General features: G+C 29.8%; 1 protein-coding gene across 1 annotated transcript in view; it reads left to right on the top strand.

Moving 5' to 3' along the window:
• Positions 1-17696, top strand: part of LOC132945396 (uncharacterized) — a 197150-nt gene that overhangs the window by 130897 nt on the left and 48557 nt on the right. Inside the window, exon 3 of the mRNA XM_061015125.1 lies at positions 2382-2505. Coding sequence (XP_060871108.1) covers positions 2382-2505 — 124 coding nt within the window. The remainder of the gene's footprint in view (positions 1-2381; positions 2506-17696) is intronic.

A 17696-nucleotide genomic window follows, 5' to 3' on the forward strand; every position in this document is an offset into this window, starting at 1 on the left:
CAATTGTGTTTATGTTTGATTAAATATTAATACAATAATTGTGAAGTATAAAAATCCGATATTGATGGTCAATTTGTTTTGGTTGTTTTCTTTTCGACCCAGCTTAAACTTTGACAAACAATCTTAACTTGTCAGGTCTGCTCAGTCGTTAGTTTACTTAAGGTTTAAGATCAACCATGACGTTAACAAATAAATCGAAATCATATTTTCTTTTCGTTACAAATTGGAAATGAAAATCGTTAAAGAACAGGATAAAAACAATATGATATATTATACGATTAATACCGTATTACATAATGCTTTATCTAAAGTAACTAAAGTAAAAAAAAAAAAGGTAAAGTAATATCTGATGTACATTTTCTTGTAAAACAATATGATAAGTTGTGTCTTAATATTATTTTGATATAAGAATATTAAAAATAAAAATCGATAACGCTTTAACCTAACCTAATCTTGTATCGAGTCGAAATTAAAATAACTGATTAATATTGCAATTGGTTTTACAAAAACATTTTGGAATTAACGACCTAGGTACCTACTAACAGTGCTTATGTTTATTGATAGTCACGTTTAGTTTTAAAACAAATAACATTTTTCTTTTGAAAAACTTTATAAGAACTTGGGAAAGCAAGTTAAATAGCAGTTTATTTTTTTCGTGAAACGAATACCATTATGAATTTTAAGTTCGACATAGATTATATTTTAGGTATTGTGTGATAGCGGAATATTTTATAATAATCAATCATTGAAAGTAATGTTCATAGTTTCATATTTTTATTTAATATAAAAAAATACCCCCCTAGCACACAAGTACACAACTATATAACCACTCGAGTGGCCTGCTCTAAAGTCTATATAGGTACTCGCACAACGTTTTAAGCACCTATATTACATACTTGTAAGGTCAACATTGTAAATATCATGTTTAATATTAAATATTAAATATTAATAATCTTCATGTGCAGCATATTGTAAAAAACAAAAAAAAAACCAAACCTAGAAAGACGACTTCCTAATTTCATTTTTAGAAGCCTCTTATAAAAATGTTCTTTTTATAAGATAAAAACAAATATAAAACCGTTTAATACAACATAATATTATATTAATATTGATTTGAATGCTACGAGGCTCAAATAAATATTGCATGCAACGTTTCGTCGTTTTATACATTTGGAAATATATATTAAATAATATAAACAGACAAGACATTTTTATTTTTGATGTCTAAAAGCTGGTATTATACTCATATAATAGTTGTGCACCCATATAGGTTTTATTACTGTTTTTGCTCCTTTACTTACATTCTACTTTTATTGTTTTATATTCAGGTTCAAATTCAATGTTAACAAAACATTGGTGGAGGTTAAATAATAAATTTTAGTCGTATCGCATTGCGTTATAAACATTGAAATAATTTCACACACATCTTTGTTATTATTAATAAACGGGTAATAAAAATAAACCTTCTAACTATAAGTGCCCACTGCAATTAATAAAGGCCAGCTCGACAAAATTGATATAATTGAATTAATTTATTAATGCGATACAGATACCGTATCGGAATTCAACTTGGTAAGATATATTATATATTATGTGTATTTTAATGATATCATATTATCACATGTGTACCCGATTTTTAACTACCTATCCTTAAGCATTGTTACTTATCTTGATTAAATTGACTTTTGAAATTTACGAAATGTTTCGTAATTTTTTTTGTTTCGTGTATACAGTCGTTTTTCATCTAAATAAAAAAAGAAATGTCAATACGATAGTTAATAATTGGAAATTTATTGTTGTTTGATTCGATATTTTTATCACGTTCACCTTTACGTGAAAATAAATTGACTTTCATATGACTCCTATGTTTATAATATAAACAACGTATTTAATATTAAATCATGTATTAATAAACGTCATATTATAATATATGTCTGTATATTATATCTTTCTTTCAAGGTGCGGCTTGTATAAAATAAATAACTGTAACTCTGTGAAATCATTACAAAAACAGTTGTGAAAGATTGTGTCTTTTAACTCCGCACCTTACTTTAACGATCTCGGAACTATAAACACGTAATTTAATTTATTTGGGCACTTAAATAAAGTTAACGAACACATAGAAAAACCATATATTATGCATACATTTTAAGTTAACTTTATAGATAAGTACAAATAATATTAGTCGTTTGTTAAAGGAATAATTAGTAACTTTTCGAACATAAATAATTATTGTGAACATATATTATAATATTCATCTTTAATTTATTTATTATCTGCTGGTAATGACATAACGTAGGTGGGTACAAAAAGTATGCGAAATGTTGAAATTGCACGTCGTGTTAAAATAATGAATTAATTATATTATTTATCATTTTCAGATTTTCGATCGTTGTCATGCAAATATATACGGTATACTAGTGACTGGGATTTGGACTTGGCCAAAGAAGACATTGGCATTGATTCGGATGTTTACTTCACACAATCATTTGTGGCCAAGATGAGGTATGATTTGTTCAATTTATAAGCAAAACAATTATCGTATAATAATATTTGCTCGACTTCGCATTTCGGTAAAACGACAAATATATATTAATAATTATACATTTATATTTATTTTTAAAGTGCAATACTTTTATTGTTGTACATTTTAATTCTGAAAAATGTTTTAAAGTTTTATTACTACGGCCGATAAGATTAATTTTATGAAGTTTAGACGTAATCATCGCAATTTCTAGCATAAAATATTGACATTATACAGGAACTATTGTACTGCGGGTGGATCATAAATTAAAATTATCCAAATAAACTACATGTCGAGTTGATGGTAACTAATTTCTCACCGGGTAATGGGTCGCATCCAACGGCCACAAATCAACACTACGTCGGAGGGGAAGAGGAAACACAAATTTTATCACGTATCTAAACTTTCCCTCTTCCTTCTAGACCTTGGTGGATTTGGACCCAAGTTACAGTGTATCCTAAGCGCAGATACAATCGCCGAAGTTTCCCTATAAAGTGCGTCCATAGGAATTTCCTCGGTACTATAAACATTAGGACTGTGTGGTTAACTTCCAGGGCTTCGCTGGATTTCGTTATAGAGCTTTTCAACTATTGTAATTTTATTGAATACATTGACTTGAAATAAACAAAATACAATTTCTGGAATATTTTTACTGTGTAAATTCGACGGGATCGAGGTTTAAGACTTGACTTTGAAATCGACATGGAGTTAAACGCGTATATATATTATAATATATTCCGGTTCTTTCTAAATTCAGACTTGTTCTTTATTGAAACTAAAAACAATACTGAAAAACCGAGAATATATATAATATTATATCACGATTGTAGGAACTTGTATTACTAATTTTGGATTCAGCATCAATATCTTGGAAGTAATAAGTTTCTAACAACATGACGCCATTATTTTTAAATGCAATAATTTTCATGGTAACGCGTATATTAGGTTAAGTATAGTTTTTGAAAAAAAAAAATAATATATCATAAAGTTACAAGAAAATACCAAACCTAACTTAATTGTTTGTTTTGTTAAGTGTTTAGTTATATAACATAATAACAATATAACGTATACACTTTAATACTGTTCAATGTTAGATGCAACTTAAAATAGTTCAATTTGTTATTAAACTGATAGGTCTATTTATTTTAGTAAAAAATTCCACATTTTCGTAAATATTATAAAAAAAAAAAACGGAAAACGAGAATTTTTACTCCACAATTCCGGGTTTTGACAAGGTTTTTTGTTATTATTGTAATTTAAAAATAAACAACTGCCAAACCTTGACATTTTCATCAAATATTAATGTTAGTATTTTCTATACAAGTTCTCTCATACATTTTACTATATGAAATAGTATTAAATCAATAATTATTTTTTCTATAAAATTCGATCTGTTTTTAGCAAAAATTAGTTCAATCCACCGTTTTTACTAACAGAAAAATAAATCGCTATTAGCAATAGTAATATTATAACATATATATCCTTAAAAAATGTTAGGCCGACAAACTGACTCCGCATAGATTCGTTTTTCATCGTATTCATAATGATTTATCATTGCATTTGAAATTTAACACATCCATTACAGTGGTCAGTGACCTACTCGATGATGAGTACACAAAAAACCTACAACTATACAGCAGAACTTACAGACTTCCCAGTATTTTGTTTTATCATTAAAAAACTGAAGTTTATTATTACTATGTTCAAATATCGAATATACAAATAAAATAAAATACCTTTTATACATTATATATTGTATACTATATAGTATAGAATTAAACACATGACGTGTACATATAGGAAAATAGATTTTCATCGGAAATTCGAACCAAAAGTGCGCCCAAACAGAGTCATATATTACATGGTCTAGTTTCCACTAGAGCTATTATTTCCATACCTACCGTGATTTATTTATTGTCCTTCGCTAATATCTGATTACGGCCACAAGGATATTGTGTTCCCAGCATATTATATTGTCAAAACGAAAGAACAAAACGAAACGAAGTTATTTATACATACCGGTTGTAAATTTGTAATCCATTATTTGCAATAAATAATCATTTTCGGTTATAATTATATTACGGAACACTGTTGTCTCTACTTTATTATAATGATTATTCATGGTTACACTATTATAATATATAACTAACTGCAATCCAAATGTAGGTATATTATAAATTTATAATTTTAGAATCTGTGCGGAGTAATGAATTTATTGGTTTTACAACGATGCATGGTTTTTTTTTCATTAGTCAATATTATTTTGGCGCTGGTAACACTTACTGTAGTATTCAAATATTGACAACATTTGATATTTAAACAAAAACCAACGGTTTTAGTTGTTTTGTTGTAATTCAAAAAATATTATTCATAGATACTTGAAACTTTTTGCAAAAAACAAAAATATTCTCAAAATATTAGTGTGACTTACCATATTATTAATATAAAAAAAATATAAAACACCTATAATATAATACCATTTACATCATCTATAGCATATATCAATCTGTAGATTCTTCCGTCTATACTAAATATAATTTTTCATATACAATGAAGTATAGAATAATTATATAATCATTGAATTCGAATTTAACACATCCATTACAGTGACTAGGTGACCTATACTAAATGACAAGGTAGGTACACTCGAGCCTTCTATGCAGCAGAGCTACTCCTCTTAAAAACATATTTATTTTGTTGATTAACATTATAATAATGATCGTTTTTGTCGCATAAGTCATTAAAATTTAATTTTTAGATTTAAGCTGAATATTTTGCATGTTATATTAGTAAATTGTGAAATAAAACAATTGTTAATATGTTAAGAGTTTTTCTAAATAAATCAAAGCATGGCATTCATGACCTTTTTGTATTATTATATAATATATTATTGTTATTATTATTATTATTGACATTTTAATGTCAAGCAAATAGTTGATTAATTTTTCATATTATAATTTGTTGGTATTGGACAGTTATTATTATTTTTTCTCTTCCACGACAGTAGGTGTAGTTCATGATAATGTTTTTTTTTTGGTATATTATAATATATTTTACATCATGTTAAAACTGATGAAAACATATTTGAAAATGAAGTATTTAATTCAAGTGCAATATTTCTCATGTAGGCTAGTTTCGACGTAGTCCTATGACATAAGCTATATGAGTTTTATTAGCTTCGGGCTACAGTAGATTATTCGAAATAAATCGCGTACAGAACAAAAGGCGCATTGTAAGCAGATTTTGATTAAACAAACGTAACTGTTCCGACTGTGTATCGGTATAGGCACCTACCTACCCGCCGAAGTATATTGGATGGATGTTGTCTTATATGTTGTTCGCTGTCGAATGTATAGGAAATGTTTGTGGTGGAGGTGGTGGCGGTGGCGGTTGTGCCGGTGGAGGTGGTAGTGGTGGTGGTAGAGAGGTAGCTATAGTGTGATGGTAGTAGGAAATGGCGGCGGTTTACCCGTCTCGTGACTTGAACGTAAGAAAATGCACATCTGTAATTGGAAAATAACTCGATTTTTGTTCTACGACCAACCGCATACAATAATTCTCGTGGCGAATCCAATTTGATAGTTCACTGGGCCAACAGTAAGGGGCAGTAGTAGTTCCATCGTGATTTTTTTTTCCTCAGGAATTTTTATTCGAAATCATCATTATATTTATATTTTACCTCGTTTTTTCTTTTGATTTTTTTTTCCCATCTTTCCCGCCTGCCTTCCTGTCTATCAACGTCGCATCCCTTTAAGCGTAAGGTGTTTCGCTGAACAAAGGAGACGGTTGCTTAAAATGCCGGACGCGCCTCGAGGGAAACAATGGCCTTGTCGCGACGGACGTCGTTCTCCATTTGACGGGGTGTGTTTTCTTCGGAGCCTTGGAAAAATAAATACGATTGAATAATGCGAGGGATATAAAAATTTTTTAGTGAATTTTAGTGTGGAATGTAATAGTAATAATAATAATAATAATAATATTATGATAAATATAATAAATTTGATTTCATAATGGACTGCGACAAACAATGCATACGTATTTCAGTGTAACATAATATAATATAATATGTACAGCAGCACATAATCATTAAAACATTATCGTCTACCGTTTTTTAATTTATCTGACTCCTGCCAAAATGAGCTACTGCGATTTTGATTCATTACGTAATTTATTACAGTCTCCTCCTTTCCATGTATCCCGGAAGTACTATTTGTGTTTTCTGTGAGAAATCGTGCCGCTCGCCGCCTTTGTCGCTGTTGTCTTCAGTTGACTCTATGTGCCGTATAGTAAAATACTTTCTCGTGTACTGTCGAACGGTTAACGGTTAGGTTAGCTGAAGAAACACGAAATTAATTTACGTTATTCAAATTTTTAGATAGGTTTTTTTCTCGAATTTACAATTTACAATTTACATTCTATTAATTTAAATTAAACTAGAATTCAATATGATATGACGTCGTCGATATCGTGCTAAAAAAATTGAATTTTACTTATGCAGACGAATTAATAAATGCAAATATTTTTTTCATACCTAATTGATATTTGAAATGTGGTTTCTCTCAAATCTTTTCCAAGTTAAATGTTTTCGCGATATGATTGAACTCATCATATCATACTTAATTTCGACGACAAAATAATATAATTTGTGAAAATGAAATCATTTACAATAAAATATAACAAGGTAGATAATAATAATAATTGCGAATCCAAACTTATTTATACACAACTATGCAGTATACTATTAGCACTTATTGTTGTGTGAATACATTATTTTATAGGAACCAACCTAATCTAACCTTTGGTATTAACATTTTTAATTTAACGTTTAAATCCGTAAATGTGTTTCGTGTTGACATTTGTAGTCCACCGTTTGCAATATATAAATATACGTAAATATATGTATAATATGTAAATATCTCTCGATTGGGGGATCTGCGGTATTGTTAAGTCACAACAATTGGAAGATAAAGTTGCCGTTATAATCACGCATTACATCGCCAGCGGTTTCAACGTTAATGTAGATAAGTTTTTGATCGTCATCCTGGGTCCCCTCGATGAATATATTTTATTCTCATGATATCTTCCGATTTCGATCGTTTACCCCGGTAGTAAAATAATAAACTCGGTATTCACCGTAGTGTAGTATAAACACAATCGAACATGTCGACATCTGCACCTATAATAGTACACTTCGATCGCAATAAAATTAATTACATACCATTGCAGTATGCTTGTGTGTGTGTGTGTGTGTGTGTGTGTGTGTGTCGAACGTACGAGACTCGTCGAGATTATAAATTATATTTATATTATATATGCGTCGTTAGTTCGGCTTTTTGACGACGACACGTGGCTCGCCGGCTCGTCTCGGTTAATTACGATCGGTCGGAGATAAGCCGCCGCCGGCGAAAAACGCTCCGGCGGAAATGGCGCAAACGCTGTTTTCGCTCGCATAATCTATATATATATATATATACATACACACATGTATTAACTTATAAGGGGAGGGCGGGTAAAGAGGAGAGATTGATATTGAGATTTAGTTCGGTACAACGCGTGTTTTGCAGCGGACACGATCTGGGCACCGAGAGGGTAGGTGATGAGAATGTAGGGGGTGTGTAATCGGATTGGTTTTGACGAGCACCACACACGCCCGCACCCCATACAGTATACGGGGATTACTTAGGGCGTATATATCCACGCAACACTCGACACGTTCAAACAAGCGACACACAATATATTATCATTACATATATATATATATATTATATATTATTATTATTATTATGACTGGCGGCGCTTCTGTTATTATTATACATATCTATACATATTATATAACACCAAACACGTATCCGATCGCACGCTGGCCTGCATGTGTGTGTGTGTGTGTTTGTGCGGTATTATGTATAAATATATTTTGCGTACATAGTACATGTACATTGCGCACCCTCGGGCAGACGGATGGACGGACGATAACAATGTGTCAACAGTTCGCGTGGTTCGTCGAATAACATTAGACGCGATCGCGGGGTATGCACCGGGGCCCGGGGGCGGCTGCCTAAGGGAGGGTCGTGTATTCCAATATATATACCTGCTTAGGATACAGTCACGATAATATTACACACACACATATTATATGTGTTGGAGTTTAAGGGTAGATGGGTGGGCAGGTAGGTTTGGCTTGAGCGTATACCGTCGTTTCCCCGAGTACAATACTAATTTAGAGTTATGCCTGTATAGTATGCCGATCAAACAATCAAGCGTCTCCACCTGGCGTAATTGAGGCCACTTGTTTGTTGTCGTACACTTCACCCCAAACAACTCGTTCAGGCGTAATCATCAGCCGGCGGTTATGACCTGCAACCACAGTGCCTCTGTCCAGGACGCTTCTAACTACCCCCCCCCCCCCACACCCACACACATCATCACTTCCAACAATACAGAAGGCGTGCGAGGATATCAGTGGATGTTTCCGATTCGGCGGGGTGAACGTCAGAACATTATAATATAGCGTTGTATGTGATCGGAGAATATCGTTGTTATAACGTCGAGTAAGAGTAGGAATCCAAAAAATTCACAATTACTATCGAAACTCGCGTTTAACCACGTTTCGCTGTCAAATAATTCGCTTTACAGAGTCAGAAACGTCATGTAATCGTCTCGTATTGAAATGTCTGCGATTACGCACATAATAGTATTATCTGCGATCCACGTTTCAACAAAACTTAACAGCTTGTCGAATCCGTCAGGAAAGAAATAACGTTTTTGAATTTATTGTGTTCGTTGCACCTATATTGTTATTTCACGAAGAAAAAATCTTAATAGGCTTTATTCAAAAAAAAAAAACATATAAAAATCCCTACAATAATAATAATTTGACCGTATACCAGGTACTATATTCACGCGGCGTCTTAGATAGGCAACAAGAAGTACAACGTAAACGTCGATAATCGAAATGTATTAAAAATATTATAACATCATAATATTATACTTCATTAGACAACAGAAAAAAAACCATCGATATATGGTAGTGCAGACTTGCTTGTAATAATAACATTCATTATCCATATTTCCAAAGTATATAAAACTAATTATAAAGTTTTATACGATATAACTAAAACTACCTAGAATATTATAATAATTGTGGTCTAACCATAATCTTAAAGATAATATATTAGTGATCATTTGAAGAGTTTTAATAGATAATTAATTTTACTTAAAACGATTCAAAAGAAATGTAATAACGTTAACTAAACTATTACTTTAAACTTTAAAGTTTAAACTGCTGACTAACACTAATTTGGCGATACAAAAATAAGTATGGTTCAGTTTGATTATTTTATCTCACCAATTTCCATATTATATGATATACAGCCACACATGGTGATGTACCAAGCATGCTCATCGTAAATTCACCATTATGTCATCACCTATATACATATAATATAATTTGAACCCTCGACAAATGTATATGTTATGCCGAATTTATGAAATGGCCAATTTACATGAACTAGGCAGATTTTTTTTTTAACGAATGCATGAATTCGGTAACACATTATTATAACATAATTACAAATAGTAGCTAGCACTTTCCGTACGAATTGCACATCAAAAAAGTGCACATGCAGGAAAAATGACATGATCTGTAATTTGGCGTGCCACCCCGGCCGTAATTGTCAAAATGTATAAATTTAAATATATAACTAAAAAAAGGTGGGTAAGTGGATGTCACTCTGCTGTACAGTAGGTCACAAGTGGGTCACTGTAATAGATGGTGTTAAACTTGAATTCAATCATATAATATCATTGTATAAGAAAAACGATTCTGAGCGAGTCAGTCAGCCTATGATATTACCAATTATATTTGATGATATTATTGTGAATAAAGTAATTTATATATTTACTTATTTATGTGGAACCTTGTTTTAAATTTTCAATCCTTAGCTACAAAAGTTGATCATTTTATAAATTTTTAACTACAAAATAATTATTACATTTTAAATTTGATTAATTTTGTCAAAATTTGAACTTTAAATGCTTAAAATTGTACCTATGTATTTTCAATATATTTCAACTGCTATTGTAACAATATATCAGGAGCCTTGCATACAATTTTCACGCTTTTTTACCCAACAAATAAAATTTGATATTTATAGAAAAAAAAACTAAAAAAATTGAAAACTGACAATGTCCGTAAACAGCTCAAAAAGAGTCAAAATATTTTGTAAATTTTATGGTGTATAGAAAATGCTAATATAAACATTCAGTCAAAATTTCATGTCCCTACGGTCATTTGTTTTAGAGTTACACCAAAAACCAAAATCTATTTTCTCGAAAACAGATTTTGCGTAAAAATTCCCGTTTTTCCTTAATTTTTCTTTTGTTTTTCACGTCGCTTGTGAAAACTACTGTGAAATTTTTACTTTTGACCCCCCAAAGTACTAACTAGATTCACTTTCCTATCAGAAAAGTTACTATTGAAGAAAATCCAAGCACTTTTACTGTCCTAAAAGGTGATGACAGACACAAAAAAAAAAATTAAAATAAAAAAATAAATAAAAAAATTAAAAAAATTAAAAAAAAAAACACACATCATTGTAAAACCAATACATTTATCGCTTCGCTCAGAATCTAAAAGTACACATCATTGTAAAATCAATACATTCATCGCTTCGCTCAGAATCGATTAATCATAAAATTAATATAATTTCATAAATTTCGATTTTTTTTTACTTTTTTGTACACATAATTTATTATTATTTAGTAGAATTAAATTTTATTATATTTCCAGTGTTTTATGTAAAATCATAAATATAATGCATTCATTTATGTTATAAATTATGTATTATAATTGTTTTTAAGAATGTTCTTGCTGATTTCACGCAATCGCCAGTATTATGAAATCGGAAATTTACCGCCGATTTCACGTAGTCGGCAATCTCATAAATTTGGCGTAACATATACATTTAAATTCAGATTTCTTTTTTTAGTTGTTTAACTTTGTTTACCAATGTGAACTATGATAATGGTATGGAAAGTATTGTAACTAATATTAATCTAACAACATTTTATTCTATTTTAAAATTTTGTAAAACCATTCTTCAGTGATACGAAAGTATATACATTTTAATTAATCAAAAACAACCCCTTCAAATTTTGAATCAGATACATCAAAATGTTCAAAAAAACTCATAGTCATAATTCACAGAAAGATATGTTGGTTTTCACTTTTAAAAAATAAGAAGTAAGTATGGCCATAAGATACTCCTCGATGGTATAAACTCCATAAAATAAATAACTAAAATCATTGTTGTTAAGTACAGTTGAAAATTCCAAAATGCAGTATTGGAATAAAATTATAATTAATGAAAAAATAATGGGCGAGAGAATGTTTGGTAAACCACACTGTACAATGTATACATAATATGTACAGTGTACATATTATAATATTGTTCTTTGCCTGCACTGTTATATTTACACATTTTTTTGTCTATAAATATTCATTTAAGATTTGTTACATAAATAATAAATCTTAACGTCTTAAGTAAAAAAAAATAAGAGATTATTATTATTAATAATTAAAAAATATAGTTGAATCGATTTGAGACACGATTCTAGACGCGGGATCATACATCGGTTATTTATTTTGTTTCCATGTGGATCGCTTCTAAACGTCAACAATAGTGTTGTACTCCAGGCTATTTGTCGAGGGTTCAAACTACAATATATATATATATATATATTATAGGTGATGACATAATGAAACGCTTCGCCGTTACCAAGAGGACGCGGACTGCGAAAACATTATTATATTATTTCTAGTTTATCGGATGTGTATAAAATATAATCCCTGACCCCGTCAAAAGCAAACCCGTTTTTAATTATAAAACACGTAGAATACACGATTTCCGTTTTCGTGTTATTCCTGTTATGGGGACGGTGTTTGAATACTCCACTTGCCGGCAGCAAATATTAAACAATATTTGTACGACTACGAGTCGAAATATTTTGAGCAGAAGAATATAATAACGTAACGCCACAATATACTCTAGCAACGTACAATGCATTATGAACGCCCACCGCGGTATACCTATACGACTTTGATGCTTAGTATATAAATTTTTTTTATATGTTAAATATTATATATATTTTGTATATCAAGTGTGAACCACCCGTGACAATCATTATGCCTAATAATATTTCGATCATCGAATTCGACGCGATGTTTTCCGCAAACTGTCGAGGTAGAAACACGTATGATCCGCGCGATTGGCATACGATTAATACGATGATCGGCAGTCGGCACGTCGACGTTATTGCGCGAAGATCAACAAAGTCCACATTGTGGGTAGTAGCTGTTTCCACGATGACGGCAGTTGCTGTCCTTAGATCATATACCATGGAGCCACAGCGTATTAAATCAATATGCATACAATTTTTGCCTACATCAGCGACGAGTCCCCGAATTAGGAGGTGTTCGGTGTGCGCATGCGTCACGCAACCTCTCGCATGTCTATTCGCAGATAATTTACTATCAAATCACCATATCATTAAGTTTTGAGTGTAATATTATATTGAAAAAATAGTATCATGCCTACTATAATAATATAATAAATCACGAACTAATATTTAGAATAATTCCGTGATAGTAACCTGTGGATAATATTATGCGAGTAGTTGCATCGCGCATGAACACATCGATCACCTGACTCGGAGACTCTAATATCGGCAACAAAATAATACGCCGTGGCTACATCCATAGCTCATTACGATCTAAGTTGCTGTCGACCGTTCTACCCGAATTTGATAGTTCGACATTTGACAGTTGACAGCGTGCCAGAGCGTGTCCACGCGGTGGTAGTTCCTTGGCAGTCACTGTGACTGTCAAATGTTACTGTCGGGCGTGTAAACGGGCCTTAATCATGATATTGGACATAATATTACGTCTTGTTTTTATTGAAACAATATTGGCGCTCGTAAAAATATAATATTTAACGTCTGTGCGGACTTTGCGCCGAAGATAACGAACGAAAATCGTTATCCACTGTCGTTGCGCGTATTTTATATTATATAATATTTTTCATTTACGATAAATTTGCGAAACGGTAAAGCCGGCTATCGAATAAAATCAACAACGAAATAGGCAAGGTGCGTACGCGGCATACGGATACTCCGAATTCTAGAACTTATTGCGCACTGCAATGGAAACGAACTTGGATAAAATCTGTTCACGCTCAATTACGTGATTTGACCAACAACAAATGTCGTTATGCCGACTATATATACACCGTTACAAAATTGATACTAAATTCTCTATTTCACTCCTACGGCTTTATATTAATAACATTGTGCTCGAACCGAAGAATCTATTGGTAAGCACTCTTACGAGAACCACGTGTGCGTCGTATTTTTATTTCTTTCCGTAACGACTGCTGCACAGCCGATTTTTAAGGTCCAAAGAAAACTCCACGGGCAACAGGTCAAACTATTAATCATAATAATAATACTGTCTAAACGTTTGGAAATGAGATCTATTGACGATTTGTCGTTTTTCTAGTTCATTTTGAGTTCTTACAATAATTATTATTCTGTGCGTTCAAAATATCTATATTGGGTATGTTGTATATTATTGCGTTTTAATGTTGTAATAGAATTAATGATTTATTAATACAGTTTGTTCTATAATATTTCAAGTTGAAATGTTGGTGTAATAAATATGATATATTGTATAGTATAATATTAGACGATACGAAATTGTGTAGAATTATAAAAAATTGTTTCGGGATTTTATATTAAAATATTCTTTTGTGCATCTAATGAAACAAAATATGAGTGTGAAAATTATAATATCTTTTTATTTTTAGTTCATATAGGTACCTACCTCTATATTTTTATATTTTAATTAATATTATAATTTTATGTTACTTTTTAAAGAATTTAATTTCGAAAAATGCGTCAACTCATCCGAAAATCTCCAAAAATATTATCCACTCACTTTAGTGAATTAAATTTAAAATCACTTTTCATCCTTTAAAAAGATCCGACTATAATATTTTATTCATTTTAAAAATAATAATATTCTCTTTATTCCGATTTACGATTTTTTTTTGCTATTCAATTGTGTTAGCTACTTTCATTTTTATTTATACTAAAGTGTTTGATTTATGAAATAATTTGATGTTCTATAATAATATAATGCAAACAAAAATTTGCATTATCCTGAGAATTATTATTATTGTTTTGGTTGAATGAAATAACTTACTGATAAATAAAATACAAACAAAATAAGCTTTTTTGACTTTTGTGCTTGTGAAGAAAATATTGAAAGTTTGACTTGAATAGCGAAGAAATCAAGGTTATTTCACACATTATAAAGTGCACTTTTAGTTCGAGCAAATTCATGATCTTTGTTTTGATAATATTACAAATGTGACGTTGACTATAAATCAAAAAACTATTTTACTATATATTATGATCATATCTTTGTTAATAATATTGTCGTGCGTGTTAAAAGTTATGGATTATATTATACCGTAATGATATACTACTGTATCGTATATTATTATTGTGTAACTTAAACTGTTTATTTATTTCAATAAGTTCAATAAACATAAAATATGTTGATACGTCGACAATTTGACGTGATGTTGTATGTTTATTGATTTACCATATTATGACAAACATTAGAAACTATATAGTATGCGCGTGGACGAATGATACTGAAATATTTCAAATCAGTTTCTGTTAAAAACTTTTAAATCGATTGGTAATGAATCATAAAAAATTTCCATCAAATTCCATAACAGTGCACATCTCATGGATAATCATAAAGTCAAACTGTTATTTAATAAGTAGGTACCTAATACTAATTTGGTTTTCGGGGATATGTTTTTTGTAATAAAAAAAAAAGAAGCGTACCATCCAAACATAACTCTACGAAAGAAAAACTCGCGACTTGCCATCAACTGCTTTATAACTTACAAGGTTTTCTTAGTTTGGCCAGGAGTTTGGCTGTTTTATAATGATCAAATATAATATAATGATATGCACTGCGGGGTTGATACAAATATTTATTATTTAAAAAAAGAGTAAGTGCATTGGTCTAAAAATATTAAAAGTAATAATGTATAATATTTAACATTGATATGTCTGCATAGTACCAATACAATTTCTTGGGTTAATACAGCACTTTACATTCAGAACGGAGCAACGAATGTATTGGTTTTACATTGATGTGTGTATTTTATTTTTGTGTTTCTGATGACACTTTTTATAGCTTCAATCTTCAATATTGAGTGCGGTTTCTATAAAAAAAAATTGGATTAAGTTGGTATTTTAAAAGAGGTCAAAAAGAAAAATTTACTATTTAATCAAAAAATCAGCAAAAACTAAAAAGTGGGAAGATTTTAACGCAACACTAGTTTTCGGCAATATCGATAATCTTTTTTTGTATGTATTTCTAAAAGAAATAACCGAATACTTATAACAAATATTTATATTACATATTATAGAAATTATATTATTGCTTTAAAAATATGTTGCTTCTTTTTGAGCTATTTACAGACATATGAAATGTTCAACTTTATTAGTTTTTTTAGATTTATAGTACAAGGCTTTTCATGATTTGTTTTCCAGCATTCTACAAATATCAAAAATACGCAGCCACACAGCCATATTTATTACTTTGTGGTAGGTAATTGAAATAAAAAATCTGCATTTTTAAAACAAAAGTTTGTGGTAAAAAGAAAAAAAAATTTAAATCGAATTTCAAACGCTCATAAAAATTCAATTTTACTTTCCGGTAGACAAACTTATGAGGAATCTTCTATTAAATTTTCAAATCTGAGATTAAAAAGAAAAATTTTTATGAATATTTCTATCTGAAAATAATTTTCAAATTTTAGTTATTTTTACGTATTTTGTCAAAATTCGAATTTTAAAAGCTTATAAAAAAAAATTGTGACTATTTTTAATAATTTTAAAAAGATACCATGTATTACTAATAAAAAAAAACTATTAATATACCTTGTACTTACTATAAATTAATATTAAATTTACTTAGAAATAAATGATAATAATTTATCATTACACTCAAATTTAACACATCAATTAAAATTACAACGTAGGTGCATTCAAAACCTACTATAATTACAGCATAGTGATTTTCCCAGTTTTTTTATTTTACTACTTTTGTATTAACATGTGCATCCATATGCGTATAGCGTATAACTACAATCTATACATCGTATATTAAATATTTATAATTTATAACATTATAACTAATTAAACATATCCAAGCTGTGTGTACAATTTTCACAATTTTAATTTGATACAATTTTAATTTGAAAAGTTTTTTTCTTTTGAAAATTTAACTTTGTTATAAAAATGTGTGATGATTAAAAAAGTTGAGTTTTATTAAACAATTACTATACGTACTTTCCTTTATAAACAAAATAATAAAAATTGTTATTTTTAAAAATAATACACACTTTAATATTATATTATGTTTAAAGAAACATTTGCTTTTATACTATGATCACAATGTCACGAAAACTAAGGTAGTTGTTTGTTCCTGCAAGATATATCATGATATATAAATGTATGAATTTAATGTTTTATTTGTATTGCCTATTTTTTTTTATCATAGTCACATTACTAAGGTTTGTGTTCTAAAGAATTAAGAAATATATTGATACTTGGTTGTACAATGAGCTTTTCGTTGTAGTTGAGTAATTGATAAATTTTGGGTTGGTAGAAAGTACTCCAAAATTTGTAACAATATTATTCCAACAAATGTTTCATATTTCCGCAACCACTTAATAATATAATAATAGTAAAAGGCTTAATAAAACAATGAATGATATCCTTAGACAGTAAGCCAAACATATCGTTAAACAATAGATGTTAGTATAATATCTACGATGTTGTATGGTTACCATGGAAACAAATGCTGTATCGGTTTTTAAGATATTTTATTATAGTTTTTCATTGCTATTCGTGGTATAAAAATAATATAGTAAGTTTAAATAATATGTATTAGTATTTAGTATTAAAGACTTTAGAATTATGTTTTAGACGAAAATTATTAATTAAATATAAATAATTGATGTATCCCAAATAAAACAGTTTTTTTTTTAACTTCTTCCTATACAGTACCTCAAATATAAACTATAAA

Source organism: Metopolophium dirhodum, chromosome 5 (assembly GCF_019925205.1).
Source record: "Metopolophium dirhodum isolate CAU chromosome 5, ASM1992520v1, whole genome shotgun sequence".
Classification (NCBI taxonomy): Eukaryota; Metazoa; Arthropoda; class Insecta; order Hemiptera; family Aphididae; genus Metopolophium; species Metopolophium dirhodum.